Raw genomic sequence first — 16,297 nt, 5'->3', positions numbered from 1 at the left:
AGGAGCCAACACAGCTCCCATCTGCAGAGCAGCTCTCGTAAACACTGAGGATTTACCCATCAAACTCAGGTTTGGAAATGTGCCTGGATGTTTCTAAGGAATCTGAGGAAAGATGTTTCTGTTTCTGGACAATCAAAACTATCACATTTCCTGGCTACAGCAAAGATCTCTAAACTGAAAAATGTGCAAATGTGTTTTACCGGGAGTGGGCACATCCCAAACAAGGGTAATCAGAGAAACTCTTTTCAGCACTGCTCTATTTACATGTGTTACAGATTGAGGAGGAAAATCTTTTCCTCGGTTGCCCTCGCACATAACCATAAATGCTCTTGCTAAGTCCTCTCCCAGCTTTGGAAAGTGAGACCAAAGCACCTATCGACACCTATTGGCTTTACTCACACTGCAAACATGGCAGACGTGTTGGAGGAGCAACAGGGAACAGTGTTGGATTGAGATTAACCTTTTTCAGCTGTAAAAAATGAACGTACCTCCCTCCCTTGCTCCTTGGAGGGTGATATCACCACATGAATCTTCATCCCAGACACTACAGGACTGTTGCTTGTCCACAGAAATCCACCAAGCACCCAGCCAGTGATTCGTAGCTTGTAAGAGGGTCATACCCAAAACCAGCTTTACTCTCCAAGTGAATAACATAACAGATGCTATTAAGAGCAGTCCTTTTACTGCAGGTCACCCCAGGGAGAGCAGAGGGAAGCCCAGACTCACCAGGAATGTTTCTGGCAGGGGAAAGCATCCTCCAGAGCTGCTTTCAGACTGGGGTCTCCCTTGGACAGTGGAGCAGCTGCCGATGGAGCTGAGATTTCTGTCTCACAAACAGCTCCTTGAATTGCTGTTGGCATTGACTTTTTCCTGTTCAGCTAATTAAAAATCTGTCTTTGAATCATAAGCCCCCATTAGTAATAATTTGCTTTGCACTTCTCCCGTGATTTATGGCTGAGATATCAAAGTGCTTTAGAAACATTAATTAATCCTTCTAATACCCAAGGGACTGATCCACTCTCCGCAATGCACCATTGGTGGTGTAAATGTAGGAAATCCACAGGGTTTACTCCAAACTGCAGGCAGGGAGAGGGGAAGGGAGCAGCGTCCACCCCAATGAGCTCATTTCGGCTGCCTGCCTGCAATCGGGGAGCTGTGCAGTCAAAATAACAGCACAGAATGTGCAGCCACAAGCAAGCCCAGGGTACACACAAGCTTTCTGCTCTCCAGCGGCTCTTGCTGCTGTCCCTGTCTGTTTGGGGAGGGAAGGGGAGGATGCAACACCCGAGCTCTGCTCTGCAGATCACGCCAGGAAAGGTGTGTGGACCAAAGCCACCCTAACCCAAAGCCCTGCAAGTGGCAGCGGCAGGGTTGTCAATCAAAGCCACGCTACTCATGCAAACACATGGATTTCCCTTGTTGTCCTGCCTGTTTCTTCACTCTGCTTCGTGTACAAAGTCGCTTTTTCCCAGCTTGCAGTGCAGACCCAAGGTGGCCTCCTGCACCTGAGATGCAGCTCCAGTCCTTGCAAGCGATAAGGATCATTAACTCCATTGGCTTCAGAGGCACTTTCATCCTGGCGAACACCAATGAGCCATTTGCCACCTGGTGTTGTCCCCATACTTGGAATGTTGTCATGACAAGACTGCGAGGTGGAGCTGGCTGTGCAGGGTGGTGCCAGAGACAGGGAAAGGTATAAAGGTCACAGCACAGAATGACAGAGACGTGATCTCTGAAATTCTGAGAAGCGCCCCATTTCCTCTTTGCTGTCTCCAGTAAAACGTCACCTTGACCATGAAGGCAACTGTTTTTTTCCTGCTCCTCTCCCTGGCACTCTGCTGCTACCAAGGTGAGTGCAACGTTTTGCTGAGGAGCCATTTCCTCTCCTTGCTAAAGCTCCCAGGTCTGTTGTGTGGGAAGGTGAGCCTGGGAACAGGCCAGCTGGGACGAGGACCTTGCTGTGGTCCTGGGCAGGGAATACCAGAGAACGCTGCATTAAACCAGGGGTCTGTGAGCAAGTCTAAAGCAAAGGCTTTAAAAGGGTCCCTGGCACCTGCTCTCAAAAACAAGCAGACATGCTGGCCTGATACCCTTCATGGCAAGGATTCAGCTTGGAGCTGGTGATTTCTAGGACAGCGTGATTCTTTTAGAGTGAATAGGTGCTATTCTGGTTTTTAAAAAGCGAAGCCAAGAAGACAGGAAATGCATCTACACAAGGGAAAATGCAGCTCTCACTACCAAAGCCAATGTTCAAGCCAAATGTGTTTTCAAAATCCCATATGGTGCAGAGGGATGAGAACATGAGCTGTTGCTGCTCTTCAGGTCCTGCTCACCAGGGATTTCTGTGTTAGTGACTTCATTCAGAACAGGAGAGTGTTTCTGAAACAAGTCCTCCATCACTCCGTTTACTGAGCGGTGGTTGCCATTGCAGAGCTGTCTGAGCACAAAATCCAGACTAATTTCAGATTAACCAAGCACGTAGTGAGCTACAGGTCCTACATCTGGACTAGAGCTAGTCCGAAGTAAAATCCCTTCAACATTAAACTGTGCAGCTATCGGGTCCTCAGCACCAAACTGTTTCACTTTACAGACTCATAGCTATTGGGCCACACTGTTTGTTAATATAGATGCAGTCTAAACCTTTCGTGTAGATGACTTCTCGATCTATAAGCAACCCAAGGTTTTTTCTCAGCACTGCCTTTTTATGTACAAACGCAGGTTGTTTTTCAAAATACACCCACTGCATGTTCCAGCCATGTGATCCCAGCTGTCAGCTCAGGGACAGCTTCTCCATGGAAAAGCTCACCAAAGTCACAACTAGCTCCCACCAGCTTTGCTGTGAGACCTCAGGGTCCAACTATAGCTCCTTCTAGTAAAGACCTTCAGCAACTTGTCTTTTGTTCTGCTACCTTGTGGTACAAACCCACTGACACCAGAAAAATCACCCTGGATTTACTCCAGCACTGGTCCAGCATCAGCAGGAGTTTCTCAGTTACCCATGGATGCATGATAAGAGATGACAAAAGCCACCTCTGTTCCCTGGTAGCTGGTAGGGAAAGTCACTAGAAATTACTTTTGGCCTTGACAGGGCCGTGCACCATCATGGTGTTTCTGCCAGGGGAAAGAGGCAGATAATGGGATCCAAAGGAAGAAATTGTTTGCTGGAACAAAGGTATTTGAGGGAAGACATATGGTCCTCAGCCTAAAGCATCTTTACTAGATCCCCTTTGAAACCAGCCCGAGTGATGTGTGCTAAACTATCTTCTCTCTCTCTCCACTCTAGGAAATGCTGAGACGGGTGGAGCTGCTGGCCCAGGAATAGAGGTGAAGGCTCTTATTTTTGTGTAGCACAAGGTTATGCCCAGCTTTAGTGATTCAACACTAACCCACAAACTGGGGAGCCAGCCTTGCTAAATACAGTGAAGTATAGTGAGTTGCTGGGTTGTCAGTCCAAAAATGCCAGTGCCTGGGAATCTCTTTCCAAGGCAAAATCCTAGTGATCGTACTTGTTTCCCAGCGCATTCCCCACATTCAGCGGAAGAAGGCTGTTAGTAAAAAGCTGAATATTGCTACTACCTGCCAACAAGATCAGAGCTCCCCTTACTCTCTGACGTGCAAACGCGAGGGCGGGTAATTGTTGCGGCACAGAAACAAAAGCTGGGAAGAACATGATCAGACACTGCCCATGGAGCGTTACTTACTCGGTATTGTTGCTCCTAAGGGTGTGCAGCAGTGCCAGGTGGAGCTCAGCTGGCCAGGGGACCGCATGGTGACAGGCGGTCCCACGGTTTCTGAGAGCTCATAGCAGAGCTCTGAGCAAGCTGGGATGGGTTGTCAGGATGATATATAAACGTGCACCTGCCTGTGAATGCAAAGCTCCTTTGGGAAATTGAAAGCATGTTTAACATTTTCAGCACTACCTTCTTGTGTCTCCAGGCAAGTTGTGGCAATTATGACCTAAGAAGAGGTTGTACAAAGATCTTTGATCCCGTCTGTGGCATGGACAACTTCCTATACGGCAATGAGTGTCTGTTGTGCTTTCATAACCTGTGAGTATGTGGACCTGCAGTCTAAGTATCACGCAGACGAGGGCTACTACGTGTGTCTGGGACTTCCTAGAAAGAAAGCTGTTTGCATGCAGCTGTGAGGAGCACGGCCAGTGAGCCGGGCACATCTGGCGCGAGTCTGGCCTCTCACACGGATGCTGCACCCGCTGCTCGGTGCATGTGGACTCTGTCTGAAAAACAGGTCCATTGCATGTGGCTTGCAGCGCACAAGCTGCTCACGAGCAGGGACCGCATGGCCAAAATCTCCCCACGCCTGCAGCTGCCAAGCTGCAGCAGTTGCTCAGATTGTGATGGCGGGTGCCCAGGAACTCAGAGAAATGGCAAAGTTCTCAAAGTCTGCCCAGATCTAGCATGCAGGCAGACAAATATTTTTCTAGGTGACCTCAGATGTGTGGTAGCTGACAAAAAAACTATCGTTTTTCAACCCAGCAATTTATAGCTGAGCTCTGCTTTGTGCCTTCTCTACATATGAAAGGATACAATTTGCTCTGGATATTTTTAAGAATGAGCCTTACATTTAATCTGTGCTGATGCCAGATTGCACTGTCTTAGCAGAAGGCCAGGTCCAAATGTTACCAACTTCTCTGGCAAGACTTGATTCATTTAATCTGGCTTGGGCCCTAGATAATTTTGAGTATATTTTTACATTGGAAGCTCTCCATGTCAGACAAGTGAAGGAATTACTTGCAACTTAATGCTATTAGGTGGTTCAAAAATCTCTGTTGGGAAGATTGAGCCTTATCTGTAGCCAGATGCCCCAGTCTGGGGGGCTAAGGGAGCTTCACCCTTGACTTTACCTGCTGCAGACAGGGATTTTTGGTGACCAGGCTCACACGCCCATCTGCCATCAGCACAGACATCACTAACAGAAGCTCAAATTCCATCCCTTTCCCATCCCTGGATAAATGGGCTTGTGGAGCCAATTCAGCTTTTAGAAGCATTGCCTCCCAACTAACTCTGCAGTAGCAAGGAACAGAGTCCAGATCACCAGAAAAAAGAGCCTGGATAAGAATTGCTGGTCTGGTTTATCCCCTCTTTCCTTCATTAACCCAGGCTGCTGCCCCATATTCTGCTCCTGGCCTGCTCAAATGCTGATTTTACATTTTAAGGCTGAAGACAATGCAGTCAGGCAGGGACATGCTGAGTGGGATCTCCTGAACGAAGGCACCGCGGTTAATGACCCGGTGCGGCACGGCAGGGCGGTAATGACCATGCTGGAAGCCAGCAGCCCAGCACCAGCTGTCGGCTGTATTGTACAGCAGATGGGGGTGGGAGGTTCGTCAGACACAACATCGTTAGGGCTTTGGCCACGAACCAAGAGCGGGGTAAAGAGAGAGCAGAAGGCTTCAAAGCCAACTACGCAGGGAGCAAGGCAGCATCAAGGATGCTACATCACCCCAGAGCAGAGTGTGGCTTCAGAGGGGACGGGAGACCTCGGTGGTCACAAGAATGAAAGTCTAGGGAAGAAAAAGGAAAAGGACTGAGCCGGTGGTGTATCCAGAGCTAGCCAGAAGCCAGTGCTGGCACCCACCTTGCACAGACAGGCGCTGTGTCCCTGCACTTCTTCCAAGTCCCATTTGTGCAAGCTCTCAGCGGCTGCAACTGGAAATGTGCTGCTCCTGTGGGACAAAGCCCTGAGCCTTGCAGCTCCCCTGTAACATTCCCAAAGACATTTTGGGGTTGGAACAACAGCTGTTTGGCCTCCTGGTCAGAGGGCGATCTGGCCAGGCGCCAGGATTTTGAAGCTGCCTGGTGCCAAATATCTCAGGGGAGAGATAAACGGAGTGTCCTGGTCTATAAAGCTTTGATCCATGGGGAAAAGTCAGGTAGCCAAGAGGTAGGATGAAGTGTCATTTGCAGTTCTGTGCGTGCAATCGGTTTGACAAGAGCTGGAGTTGTGCAAGGAGTCTGGGAACAACTACTGTAAGAGCATCTGGCGGATTCCTGTGGCAGCCGTGTCTCACTTGTCGCCTTCGGTCACTTCACTGTGACCAGCATGCAAAATACTTATTGCAAAACACAAAACAGCTTAAAAATCATTTTACCATCATTCCTCCATGCACCTGAAAAATGGATTTGTCATTTCAAAGAGGAGAACATCATGAGTCCACGTGAAAATTGAACAATTCAGAGTAATTAGATCTACTACTGGGCAAAATATAATAACAATAATTTTTTGCAGGTGCCATTTTAGTATTTTCCTCACTTTTGCTGCAGAAGCAATCAGGAGGGAGCAGGCCCGAGCCTGAGCAAGAAACAATAGCAGATATTTGTCTGTAAAAACCTACAAAGCAAAGTCATAACCTTTATCGCCTGCAGCCAGGCAGGCATTAGAGGCATCTTAGTGCTGTCCTACAGCACGGAGGTGAATTATTCTGCCAGGAGGTGTCAGGAAGCGCCAGCTCTTGAGCTTATTGGAATTAATTAACACATGTCCATGGTAACCCTGAACTCCCTGTCAAGAGTATGTGGCCTTACTAACTGTGAATAACACTTAAATGATGATTTAAGCAGTATTTTCCTTCCTTCCTTTCTATGTCCTCTGAACCAGGTTCTTCTGTGTATCAGGGACCTGAAGGCATCCTCTAGCATTTTTAATGTCTCTTCCAGGAAAAGAAACACTAACGTGCGCATAAAGAACAGGGGAATGTGCCAATAGCCTTCTCAGCGCTCCGAGACTGCTCAAAACTAAAAGGTGCAACCGTCCCGGAGAAGACAGCACAAAGCTCTCCCTCCCCTATACAAACGCCTAATAAAACTGAAGCATTGCCATGTCTTATACTGGGGTTTCTTACACACACAGTGGGTCCCTTTCCTTGATATTTAAAATACTATCCTGAAAAATATGGTTTGTTTCAGTAATATCCATAAAGAGCTGTGAGCAAATTACTGACAGAGCCCCAGGGACAAGGCTGGGACATGCCCAAGGAGAGAGCCAGCCTCTGCTGTAACAAGAAGGCTCTTTTTTTGCATCAATAATTTTGTTCTCTTTTTCTAAACTGCCAAGCAAGAGGAGATTTTTAGCATTCTCATGACTTGCAATTACTTTTGTTAAATTCAGGGTATTAAAGCCCTTCCTCCAGAGCCTTTGCAGGGAGGAAGAGCCCAACAAGTCATCGCCATCCAGATCTATTTCCAGCCTTGTCCATGTGTCGGTGCCCCATCCCACAGTCCCTGTGCACTGAGAGCCACCAGCATCAGACCTGTCCTGCAGATCACAGCTGCCCAGTGCCTCGGAAAACCAAAAATGCTCCATTTTTCCAAGCAAAAGCTCCTTTTTTCTCTCCAGTGGCCTTGGTGAGCTGCACTGCTGGCACCCCTGCCCGGGCCCCAGGGCTGCGGGCTGGCGGGAGGGGAGATGCGGCTCCCGGCGCAGCGGGACGCGGGGTGCGGGTCCCTGGCTGGAGAAAGGGAGGAGGTTTCGGCACTGGAGGCCGCTGTTGCTCCGCCGGTGCCGATGCTGGGCCCGCAGCTGGCGGGAAGCGGCGGCGGCCGCGGGGGTACCCGGCCGGGATGCGCGGGGTGCGGGGGAAGCGGCGCTGGACCCTCGACGGGGCCGCAACGAGATGTCGGTGCTTCTTCCAAGCCTGTAATGAGGGTGAAAGCCGCGGAGCGGGGGCTGCCGAGGCGCTCAGCCTCGCCACATCCCGCTCTGTCACCGCAGGAGGTGGTTTGCAGGGACCTCATGCTCCGTCCTGGGGGGCCTGCAAGGACACGAGTGTCCCCAGAGGCTCTGCCCGCAGGTCCTGTGCTGCGGGATGTGGCTGCCTGGCACTGGCACAGCTCTGCGGTTGTTGCCCAGAGCGCTGGGCACTCGGCTGCTTGTGCCAAAGAACTGTGATGAGTCAACCCAAAATAGCCTGGGACAGAATGGTGGGACCCAAGGGTTGAAGCCTCTCAGGGTTCCCTGCGAATTACAGCCCTTGAATAAACATCTAGTTGTATTTTGGGCAAACCAAATGTTTTGTTCTTCACAAATCCTGAACTCCACTGTGTTTAGAAAGATATGCTTGAGTTCTCTTTATGTTCCTTGAGGAAGTGGCTGGAACACAAAAAAAAAAAAAGTATGGTTGAACTGCGAGAAAGCTCTAGTGCTCATTTGAAATCTCAAATGAAAGCAGATGCAGCTGGGAAGTGGGGCAGCACAGGCTTCTCTTCCCAGATCTGCCAACAAGTCTGTCTGCGGTCAAAGGGAGAGACGAAAAGTGCCTCACTTTGCCCATATGTAAAATTAATGCACTAAAGTTGGTAGCCCCAAATAGGCTTGGGACTGTAAATTGCCTCAACATCTTTGCATAAAGGAGATGCTGGAAGTACGCCTCCCGCGGCTGGGATATTTCTGATTCTGCTGCATCACAAGAAAAGGAGTGTAGCTTTTACCTGGAGAGGTGTCTGCAAGCGAGTCTGGCAGGAGGGGAGGCTGAGTCTCCTCTTGCTATTCACTCGCTGCTCTCGGACTCCATGGCATGACTAAACCAGCTGAGCTCCAAACTCATCCAAGTTGGTTTCATCAACCCAGACAATGCTGAAGAGGTTGCACTGAGGCCAGTTTATGCCAAGCAAAATATCTTTCCTGCCCATGCCATGTCTGGGAAACATCACCCAGTATTAGCCAAGAGCATTTCTTCAATGAAGCGAGGTGCTGACTGAGCTTGCAAAACAGCAGGTTGCGCCGGCTGGATGGTTGAGCGCACGCTGCACCTCCCCAGGCACTGTTCTGATGAGAATGAGCGTTCCTGCTAAATGTCAACCACATCTGTTCCACAGCGAGGTCCGTATCAGGCTTGAGATTAAGGGAAGCAGCAGGTCAGGGGCCACCCTGTAGGTAACTGCACAGCAGGGACATGTCAGGCAGAACCAGTGGCAAATTTCCAGGAGGGAACAGTTCCTGTCCATATTCCATTTTGGTTTGAACCAGTGCAAACATGAGGAAGCTTGAGCAGGTGAAAAGGTGTCTTACTGACCCCTAGACCAGGTTTAGTTTTATTTATAGGAGGCTCATTCTCAAAAGTCAATCTTCTGCCCCCATAAAGATTCTTCCACTGAAGCTCAAGAGGAGGACACTTCATCTCAGCTGCTCCTGCACCCTCCACTTGCCCCAGAGCCCGGAGTCGTGCTGCTCGCATGACTTTTCTGAGACCACACTCGACTCTCCGTGTCTCCATGATGCTGTACCCAGTGCTGCCAAGCTCACAGGGGAAAAAGCGAAAGGGACAGTGAAGGAAAAAAAGGGTAATGGCTTCAATTCTTCTTTTCATTGTCTGCCTAAACAGCTGTAGCCTTTCAGGTCAACTTCCAAGGGCAGCGCTTCTGGCAGTGGGTGTTTGGGAGAGCCCTGAACGCATTTTAGATGATGCAACTGCAGAAAAACAGGGCTCACCAAAACATGGGAAAGTCTCAGCCATCCACCTCCCTCCTTCTTTCCTTCTGGCTGTTCCCAGAGGGCTCAGCCAGGGCAGCGGCAAAGGCCAAGGGGCTTGCAGGGGCATGGTGGCCAAGGAGGACCCCCAAGGATGGTACAAACATGGGGGGGCTTATCATCTGCTGTCCAGGAAAGCACGGGCATGGAAAACTGCAGCCCCTGCTCCACCGCACTGCTCAGAATAGCAGGTGTTTGAATGACACAAAGGAAATGCCAAAAATAACCGCACCGGTTGTGGTAGCCCAGCGCCATGCCAGCCTCAGCCTGCCTGCCCCAGGGAGCACCAGCACATCTGCGGGGGAAGCAGGCGGTTTGCAGCTGGCAATGCCACCCCTCACATCCTCCATCCCCAGGACATCTCTCCCACACTCCTTTGCCAGGACTTGCTGTTCAGGTGGAAGCTTTTCAAAGCTCAGTGCCTGCAAGTCAGCCCTCGGTACTGTCAAGCCTTAGGAATGTCACAAGAGTTATGAAAACCAGACAGCTGAGGACAAATGGCACAGGGGAGTGTTTTCTGATCAGAAAACCATGTTTCCTTAAAATTGAGACTTTTCTGCCAGTAAAAATTCCGGTAAAAATCATCCAGGGAAGCCCTTCCCCCTCCACCTCCTGAAACACTTCACCTAAGCTCCCGTCTGGGAGGGAATATCTATTTCTATTGCTGGTGACATTTGAATTTATAATGTCATGATAGCAAAGCACAAAGTCAGAATTAGAACTAGACCAAGGGACTTTAGCGAGATGCAAGACCACAGCTGAGAAACAGCTCTGCATTTTTGGTACTTCCAAAACATTCCTGTTTTCAAACCTATATGGAAGGGGCAGCATTGGCACTGCCTTTGCCCACTGCAGCTTTTCTGGGTCTTTCTCTGCTAAGGCAGCTTCTATTTTAGCCCCGTTTTCAAGATCAGATTTGTTTTTCTAGTCTAGAAATAAGCAGAGCCCTCCTCAGATTTGCTACCACTGCTGAAGGGTACTTTTCATGGGGTGTGTTCAGTTCCAGGAGACTTTTTGGGGAGGGAGCTGAATTAAACCCAGTTTGGCCAGCTGGCAAAGAGAGATGCTGTCAGTGAAAGGCTCTGTCTGTGCTATGATGCTGCTATGTGTCACCTCCTGGATCTGGCGCAGAGAGTGCAGACAGCAGTGTCCCCACAGCCAGAGCAGAGGTCCAGAGCCTGCTCTCCTTTACAGGTCAGGTCTGCGCTCCAGCTCCTGCTATTTCAGCTGCTACTGTTGTGACAACCTCAACAAGAGATGTCAGGAGTGCCAGGAAATACAAACAGTTTTGGGGAGACAGTTGCCTGGCACAGCGCAGCAGTACCACTATGTTAGAGGGTTGTGCTGCCAAGCTTGAGGCCAGAGAAGGAAATACCCGAGTAGGAAATTATAGTGTTAATTTGCTGCAAAACAAAAAAAGTCTCACCGAAAAGGAAGGATGCTTTTAAACTGCAAATTTCCTTCCATCTAAACCACAGCTCAGGCTACCAAGGGGAAAAGCTGTCCTTGGCAAACATATGGGAATGAGCTGGAAGTGGCTCTGTACCGATATGGGCTGTCCATAGGGCTTAGTGGGGCTGCGGCAGGATCATCGCTAAGTGAGGGAGCAGACACTTCTCACTGGCAGGCTGAAAGCACCATGATAACCGCAGACATGGAGCAAATAGCCACAACTAGAGCTGCAAATTTAAAGCAGGACCTCAGCTTTTGCTTTCTAATGTCTCTGAGCTGTTACAGACAAGTTGAATGACAGTAATAGTTTGTATTTATCAAACAACAGTAAGCTTCCAGGAATCAGGAGCATCCAAAGTGCTCTGCAGCCAGGGCAGACAGTGATGCAACCCTGCCAATGTTCCTACACTAGTTTTCTGGCTGTCATCCTGCATCAGGCACTCTTCACTTACAGCAAGGGACAGGAGGGGCTGGAAGTGCCAGATCCACATGGTGCTGGCACAGGAAGCTGGATTCTTTGTGCTCTGCACACTGCCTGAGACCTCCTGGCACTGCAGGCGGCATTAGCACTGCGGGTAGATTCGATGCTGAGTTCTGCTTCCTTCCAGCTAAGCAGCACAACTCCTGGAAAGCTCCCAGGCAGAGGCCCTGTCCTTCACCTGTGCCAGAACAATAATCTGTTGTTGTAGCACAGCTCGGCTGGGCTGGATTGCATGCTCTTTCCAAAAACTTAAGCGCTTTACCAGTTGTGAAAGGATACAACAAATAGAAAAGCACGTGTGTGGTTTAGAGCCTCGTAGGGGCTGCTGGCCTCTGGGAGAAGGTCAGGTCCTTCCCAGCACACCCCAGCATGAAAGCATGTGAAGATCCACATGAAAGCAATGAAGATCCACCACCACAGCCGCTTTGCAGGGTGCTGGACAGCTCTCCTTTGCTGGCAGATGGTGCTAACACAGCTTCAAGCCACGAAGACATTAGGTGAGTGCAAGCGTCCAGCTTACAGGTTGCATCCCTCTCAGGACCAAGATCTGATGCATTAATCAGTGACCCTGTATCAGCACTCTTTCCTCAAGTCAGCATCCTTACAGGGGAAGGGAAACAGCAGCCTTCCCTATACACCCTATAGTGCGCTCTGGGGCACTGTGTCCCTCACCATTGTCCTCACGCATACAGATTGTGTTTAAGTCCAGGGTTAGGATGCCAAGTCCTGAAGTGAAAGTCACCCAGGACACCTCAGCTGAAACATGATGGGGAAGAAGGAGCAGAGGCAAGACTGAAGTTGTAGGCAAGGCATGGCTGGGGCAGAGAAAGGCATCTCATAGCACTTGCGCCAATGGCCACATGCTGGTGCAGAGGCAGGGGACAAGCTACTGCATGTGACAGCGAGATGGCACAAACGCCTGATTCAAAGTGGACTAAAACCAATGGGCATAGCCCAGTTTCAGATCCAGCCCCAGCAAGACACTAAGGGCAGCTGCAGTAGCATCACTGCAGTTGGGCTGAAAGAATTTCTGGCTGTCCCAGCGCCTGAGCAGGAGTTACCCTTCTTTTGTCACCCCACTGCTGGTCTCAAACACACAGGAATTTGTTAATCAAAGGGATTGTTCAGTGCACATCACCAAGAGGAAGGGGCTGACCAGATGTGACTCTCCCAGCCTCCGCTGGCCTTCCTGGCCAGTGTGGGACACTGCACCTGCACCACTGCCAGCCAGCGGCAATGCAACGATGCTGCAAAACATCTGCACCAGGGCACAGCTCCTCTCCTCCAGCTGGCAGCAGAACCCCATCTCATGAAGTGCAGGGTGAAGGGGTTATAGGTCTTGCTCTGCCATTGCAGACACAATATTTTAGGGAACAGCACATCCATTCAGCACGTCCAGAAAGCTCCAGGGAGTGCACAGACTGTGTCAAGGCATCTTAAAACAAAGTAAAGTAAAAAGAGCCTGGGGCAGAGCCCCACGTTTCTGGCCACTAATCCCCCCAGTTCCCTGAGCTCAGCCACCAATTCAACAAGAGCTTCTAAATTTGGTGCTGAGAAACAGTCACTAACATGCTTGAGTTTTCCCATTTGCCTGACAGTGCAAAAGAGAGGAGGAGAGCAAATAAACTACAGTAGAGTTCAAGGCCAAGGTCTTTCTCTGAAAAAACTGCTTGGAAGACTAAACATAAACTGGTTTGGTGATAATGGCTGTCCCACTGTTTCTGTTGGTACTTCTTACTCCAAAGCCACAAATACCCCCAAGTTCTTGGAAAAGGAAAGCATCTAACTGGTTAACTTCCAAAAAATGCAATTAAGAAAAGTTCAATTCACCTCTGTAGGCACAAGGGCAGACAAGTATCTTATAGTTCCAGTTCTGACACACGTTCCCTATCCCAATCCAACTCCTTTTAAAGACAATTCCTGCCTTGGAGGCAGCTAATTGAAGGAGGCAAGTCTGTGCTTTTCCAACTCTCTTACAGGCAAAGTGCAGGCTTTGGCCTAAATAGGACATCTGGACAAGGAAACATATATTTAGATTTGCAGAGTTAAACTACCACTCTCAAAAATAAGGCTCATGAGAACAAGGTCACCCCTAGTAACCAGTCCCGACAGCAGAAGCACTTTCCCATGCAAACAAGTTCCTGCTAATGAGGGCAGTGGATGTATGTACAGCCTCCACAAGCGACACAGTGCGTCACTTTCAGGATCTTGAGGCTAATCTAAGTTCACAATTCTGGCTTGCTCCTGGAAAACATTGCCAGGATGACCCACTGAGATGCAAAAAAAAAAAGGAAATGAGCTCCAGAACCGGGTCTTCAAGGATTTCAGCTGGAGACTGTATGCGCTGGAAACAGTGCGGTTGAAAAACCTATGAAGGCTTCTTCATCCAAAATCCTGACCCACATATATCATGGCATCTAATATATACATAATGGCCAGAAAGATCCTAATCAAAGTGGAAGCTGGAAAATAACATCTTTTTGGCACTACCCTTAGGCAGCCCAGTCAACCCGCTGTCATACACCTGCAGGGTCATCAAATCAGCTTCCACACAACCCCTCTGCTGCTGCTGTTCAAAGCATTTAAGTTTGGGAAACCCTTCAAGCAAGACCTCAACTCCGGGTGAGCAGCCTGGCACGAGCACTCTGCGCAAAAGGGTCAGTGCAACGCCGTGTCCTCGCTTGCTTTGCACACATTTGGCTGCACCATGAGAAATGAGCCAGAAATCAGACTGAGGCACGAAGAGTAGCCACGCAAGCTGTTTTGCTTCAGCCAAGATAAGGCTAGAGACAAAAAGGAACCTTGGAGGAAAACTAAAAATATCACCGTAAATTTGTAGCCTGGCAAAATGCCTAATTGGGCATTGCCCACATCAAGAGGAGATATTCCTGTGAAAATCTGATGCTGGGTAACTCACTGGCCAGCCTGTAGATGGAATCTCGCACGAACATCTGCCCATGAAAAGCCAGGAGGGGAAGTGTAATGGGAAGCAGCAGGAGGTGCATAAATGTAATTTTATCTTTCTCTGATTGAGCATGTAGAAGAATAGCTTGCCCATGTTGAGAGGGAGTATGAAAACCACCTCGTCAATAGATAGAAATCGTTAGGTTATTGCGCCAGTCAGGGCAAGAGGTTTTATTTCCAGATCATCAAGGGAGAAATAATTCTTTAGAAAAATCGATGAAATTTAAATGAGTACATCGGAGCGGCTGTTCTAGCCCCAAAGGTCCATCTAGTCAAGCACTGTGTTTCCAGCATATGTCCTTCATCAGGAGAACATAGTTGTGCAGTTCCCAGGGGCACCACGAACCTGAGAGATATGTGGAGATGTGAACCGCCACACAAGCGACCGCCACCCACTCGTATCCCTCCAGTTCCCTCCTGTCAGATCCGAAAATGAGGTTGTTTGGGTAATTCTGATGGCAGATCTGATTCTGATGGCAGATCTGAGGGCCTGGCACCCCATTGCGCAGCCTCAGCTCAGGTCCTGGCCAAGGACTTGGTGGCACCACGTCCCCATTGGCAGAGCCAGGCAGGAGTTACCTTGGGTCACATCTCCATCTGTGTGGCTGGACACAGAGGAGATGAACTGTCCCCAGAAATGTCTCTGGATCACGTCAGCAAGGCTGGAGGCCTCGGTCGCACTCTGCCACATCCCTGAACCTGGGAGTCAGAAAAATCTCTCTGTGCCCAGCCATGGGGGAACTGTTGAACTGTCTGGTGTGCTCCTGCTCACTTACAAGGAGCCTAAATAGATATCAAGAGATGCTTTTCTCTGTCCACAGCTTCCATTTGATACTCAGCGCTCAGCCACCGAGGACTTTGCCCTCAGAGTCGGTCTGGGCAGTGTCCAACTCTGCAGCTCTGGAGTTGAATCCTTCCAAAATGCCATCAACAGCTGGGCCATCTCTCTAATATCATGGTAATAACCACAAATTAATGTGCTCATAAAAAATAAAGCTTGAAGGAGCCTAAGGAAGTCAAAGCAAAACCAACTGTACTGGGTGTTTTTCCAGTTTCCTTTCAAAGGCTTCCAGTAATGGAATTTCTATGGCTTCCCCAAGAAACCATTTCCCAGCATCTGTCTCCTTCTGTTTTGGTTTACACTCATGATGTCTTCTCTCGGGCAAGTCAGACAGAGGGAAAAAAAGCATTTTCTTTCTCTTTTCAGTAGCTTTTTACGCATTTAAAGACCTTCACACTTATCCTGGTTTGCCTCGATCTTCAGTAAACCATTTTCTTTCTTTCCATGTCTCCTGCTAGGTCAGATTTTCTATCCTTCTCCCTGTTCCTACTGCTGTCCTCTATTCTTACCCTTATCTAAACCTGAAATCTATGGATAATGCTTAGGGTAAGCTCCATCAAGCCTTTTCCACCAGCCTGCTCATAGGAGACTTTGACCCGCAAAGACCATGCATTATTCAGAGTGGTTCTTTGGCATTTCTGCTTCGCTGACACACAACACAGCACCAATCATTTCACCTTTATAGCTCCCAGCAAAGCCTGTCAAACCTCAGCCTCGCTCACAACTACTCTGTTAACATCCTGAAAGCCTTCAGAGCTCCTCAAAGCCTCACACTGAGACCTGGTGACTTCTTGCTCTTCCAGCCCAAACGACACGCTCTTTGACTTTAAAACTGACAATGTCTCTGCAAAGGAGATGTGAGAATTTGTTCGCCCTCCTGCTCTTTAATTGCTGTCCTTGCCCCCTGCAGATCTGTCAAGTCACCAGCCATGATGAAATCCTACGATTTCTCATGTCTGTAAATATTTTCTAAAATCATATTTCCTTCTTAAGACTTTAAAAACTAGGCCAAAAAGAACAACTGGGATATTTAGGAATCAGGATTGCCTTTGGCTTTTTTGATCAAGAATGCT

General features: G+C 49.0%; 2 protein-coding genes across 2 annotated transcripts in view; one reads left to right on the top strand and one right to left on the bottom strand.

Annotated features, from left to right (window-relative positions):
- LOC102087267 (serine protease inhibitor Kazal-type 5-like) overlaps positions 1-16,297 on the bottom strand; it is a 109,843-nt gene that overhangs the window by 50,161 nt on the left and 43,385 nt on the right. The gene's annotated exons all lie outside the window — the stretch shown is intronic.
- SPINK1 (serine peptidase inhibitor Kazal type 1) lies at positions 1,667-6,842 on the top strand. Its single transcript, XM_005503338.3, has 4 exons — positions 1,667-1,849; positions 3,284-3,324; positions 3,937-4,049; positions 6,678-6,842. Exons 1-4 carry the CDS (start codon positions 1,795-1,797, stop codon positions 6,724-6,726), a joined length of 258 nt encoding a protein of 85 aa, XP_005503395.1. The 5' UTR covers positions 1,667-1,794; the 3' UTR covers positions 6,727-6,842.

This window comes from Columba livia, chromosome 14 (assembly GCF_036013475.1).
Source record: "Columba livia isolate bColLiv1 breed racing homer chromosome 14, bColLiv1.pat.W.v2, whole genome shotgun sequence".
NCBI classification, from domain to species: Eukaryota; Metazoa; Chordata; class Aves; order Columbiformes; family Columbidae; genus Columba; species Columba livia.
The sequence above is the reverse complement of the archived record's forward strand: the minus strand, read 5'-3'. Positions and strand labels throughout refer to the sequence as shown.

What these genes read in the sequence shown, in the direction of transcription:
- SPINK1 (XM_005503338.3), top strand. Translation starts at nt 1,795, where the DNA reads ATGAAGGCAACTGTTTTTTTCCTGCTCCTCTCCCTGGCACTCTGCTGC. An exon ending in GGCACTCTGCTGCTACCAAG is followed by an intron (nt 1,850 to 3,283) that starts GTGAGTGCAACG and finishes TCTCCACTCTAG; the next exon opens with GAAATGCTGAGACGGGTGGA. An exon ending in CTGCTGGCCCAGGAATAGAG is followed by an intron (nt 3,325 to 3,936) that starts GTGAAGGCTCTT and finishes TTGTGTCTCCAG; the next exon opens with GCAAGTTGTGGCAATTATGA.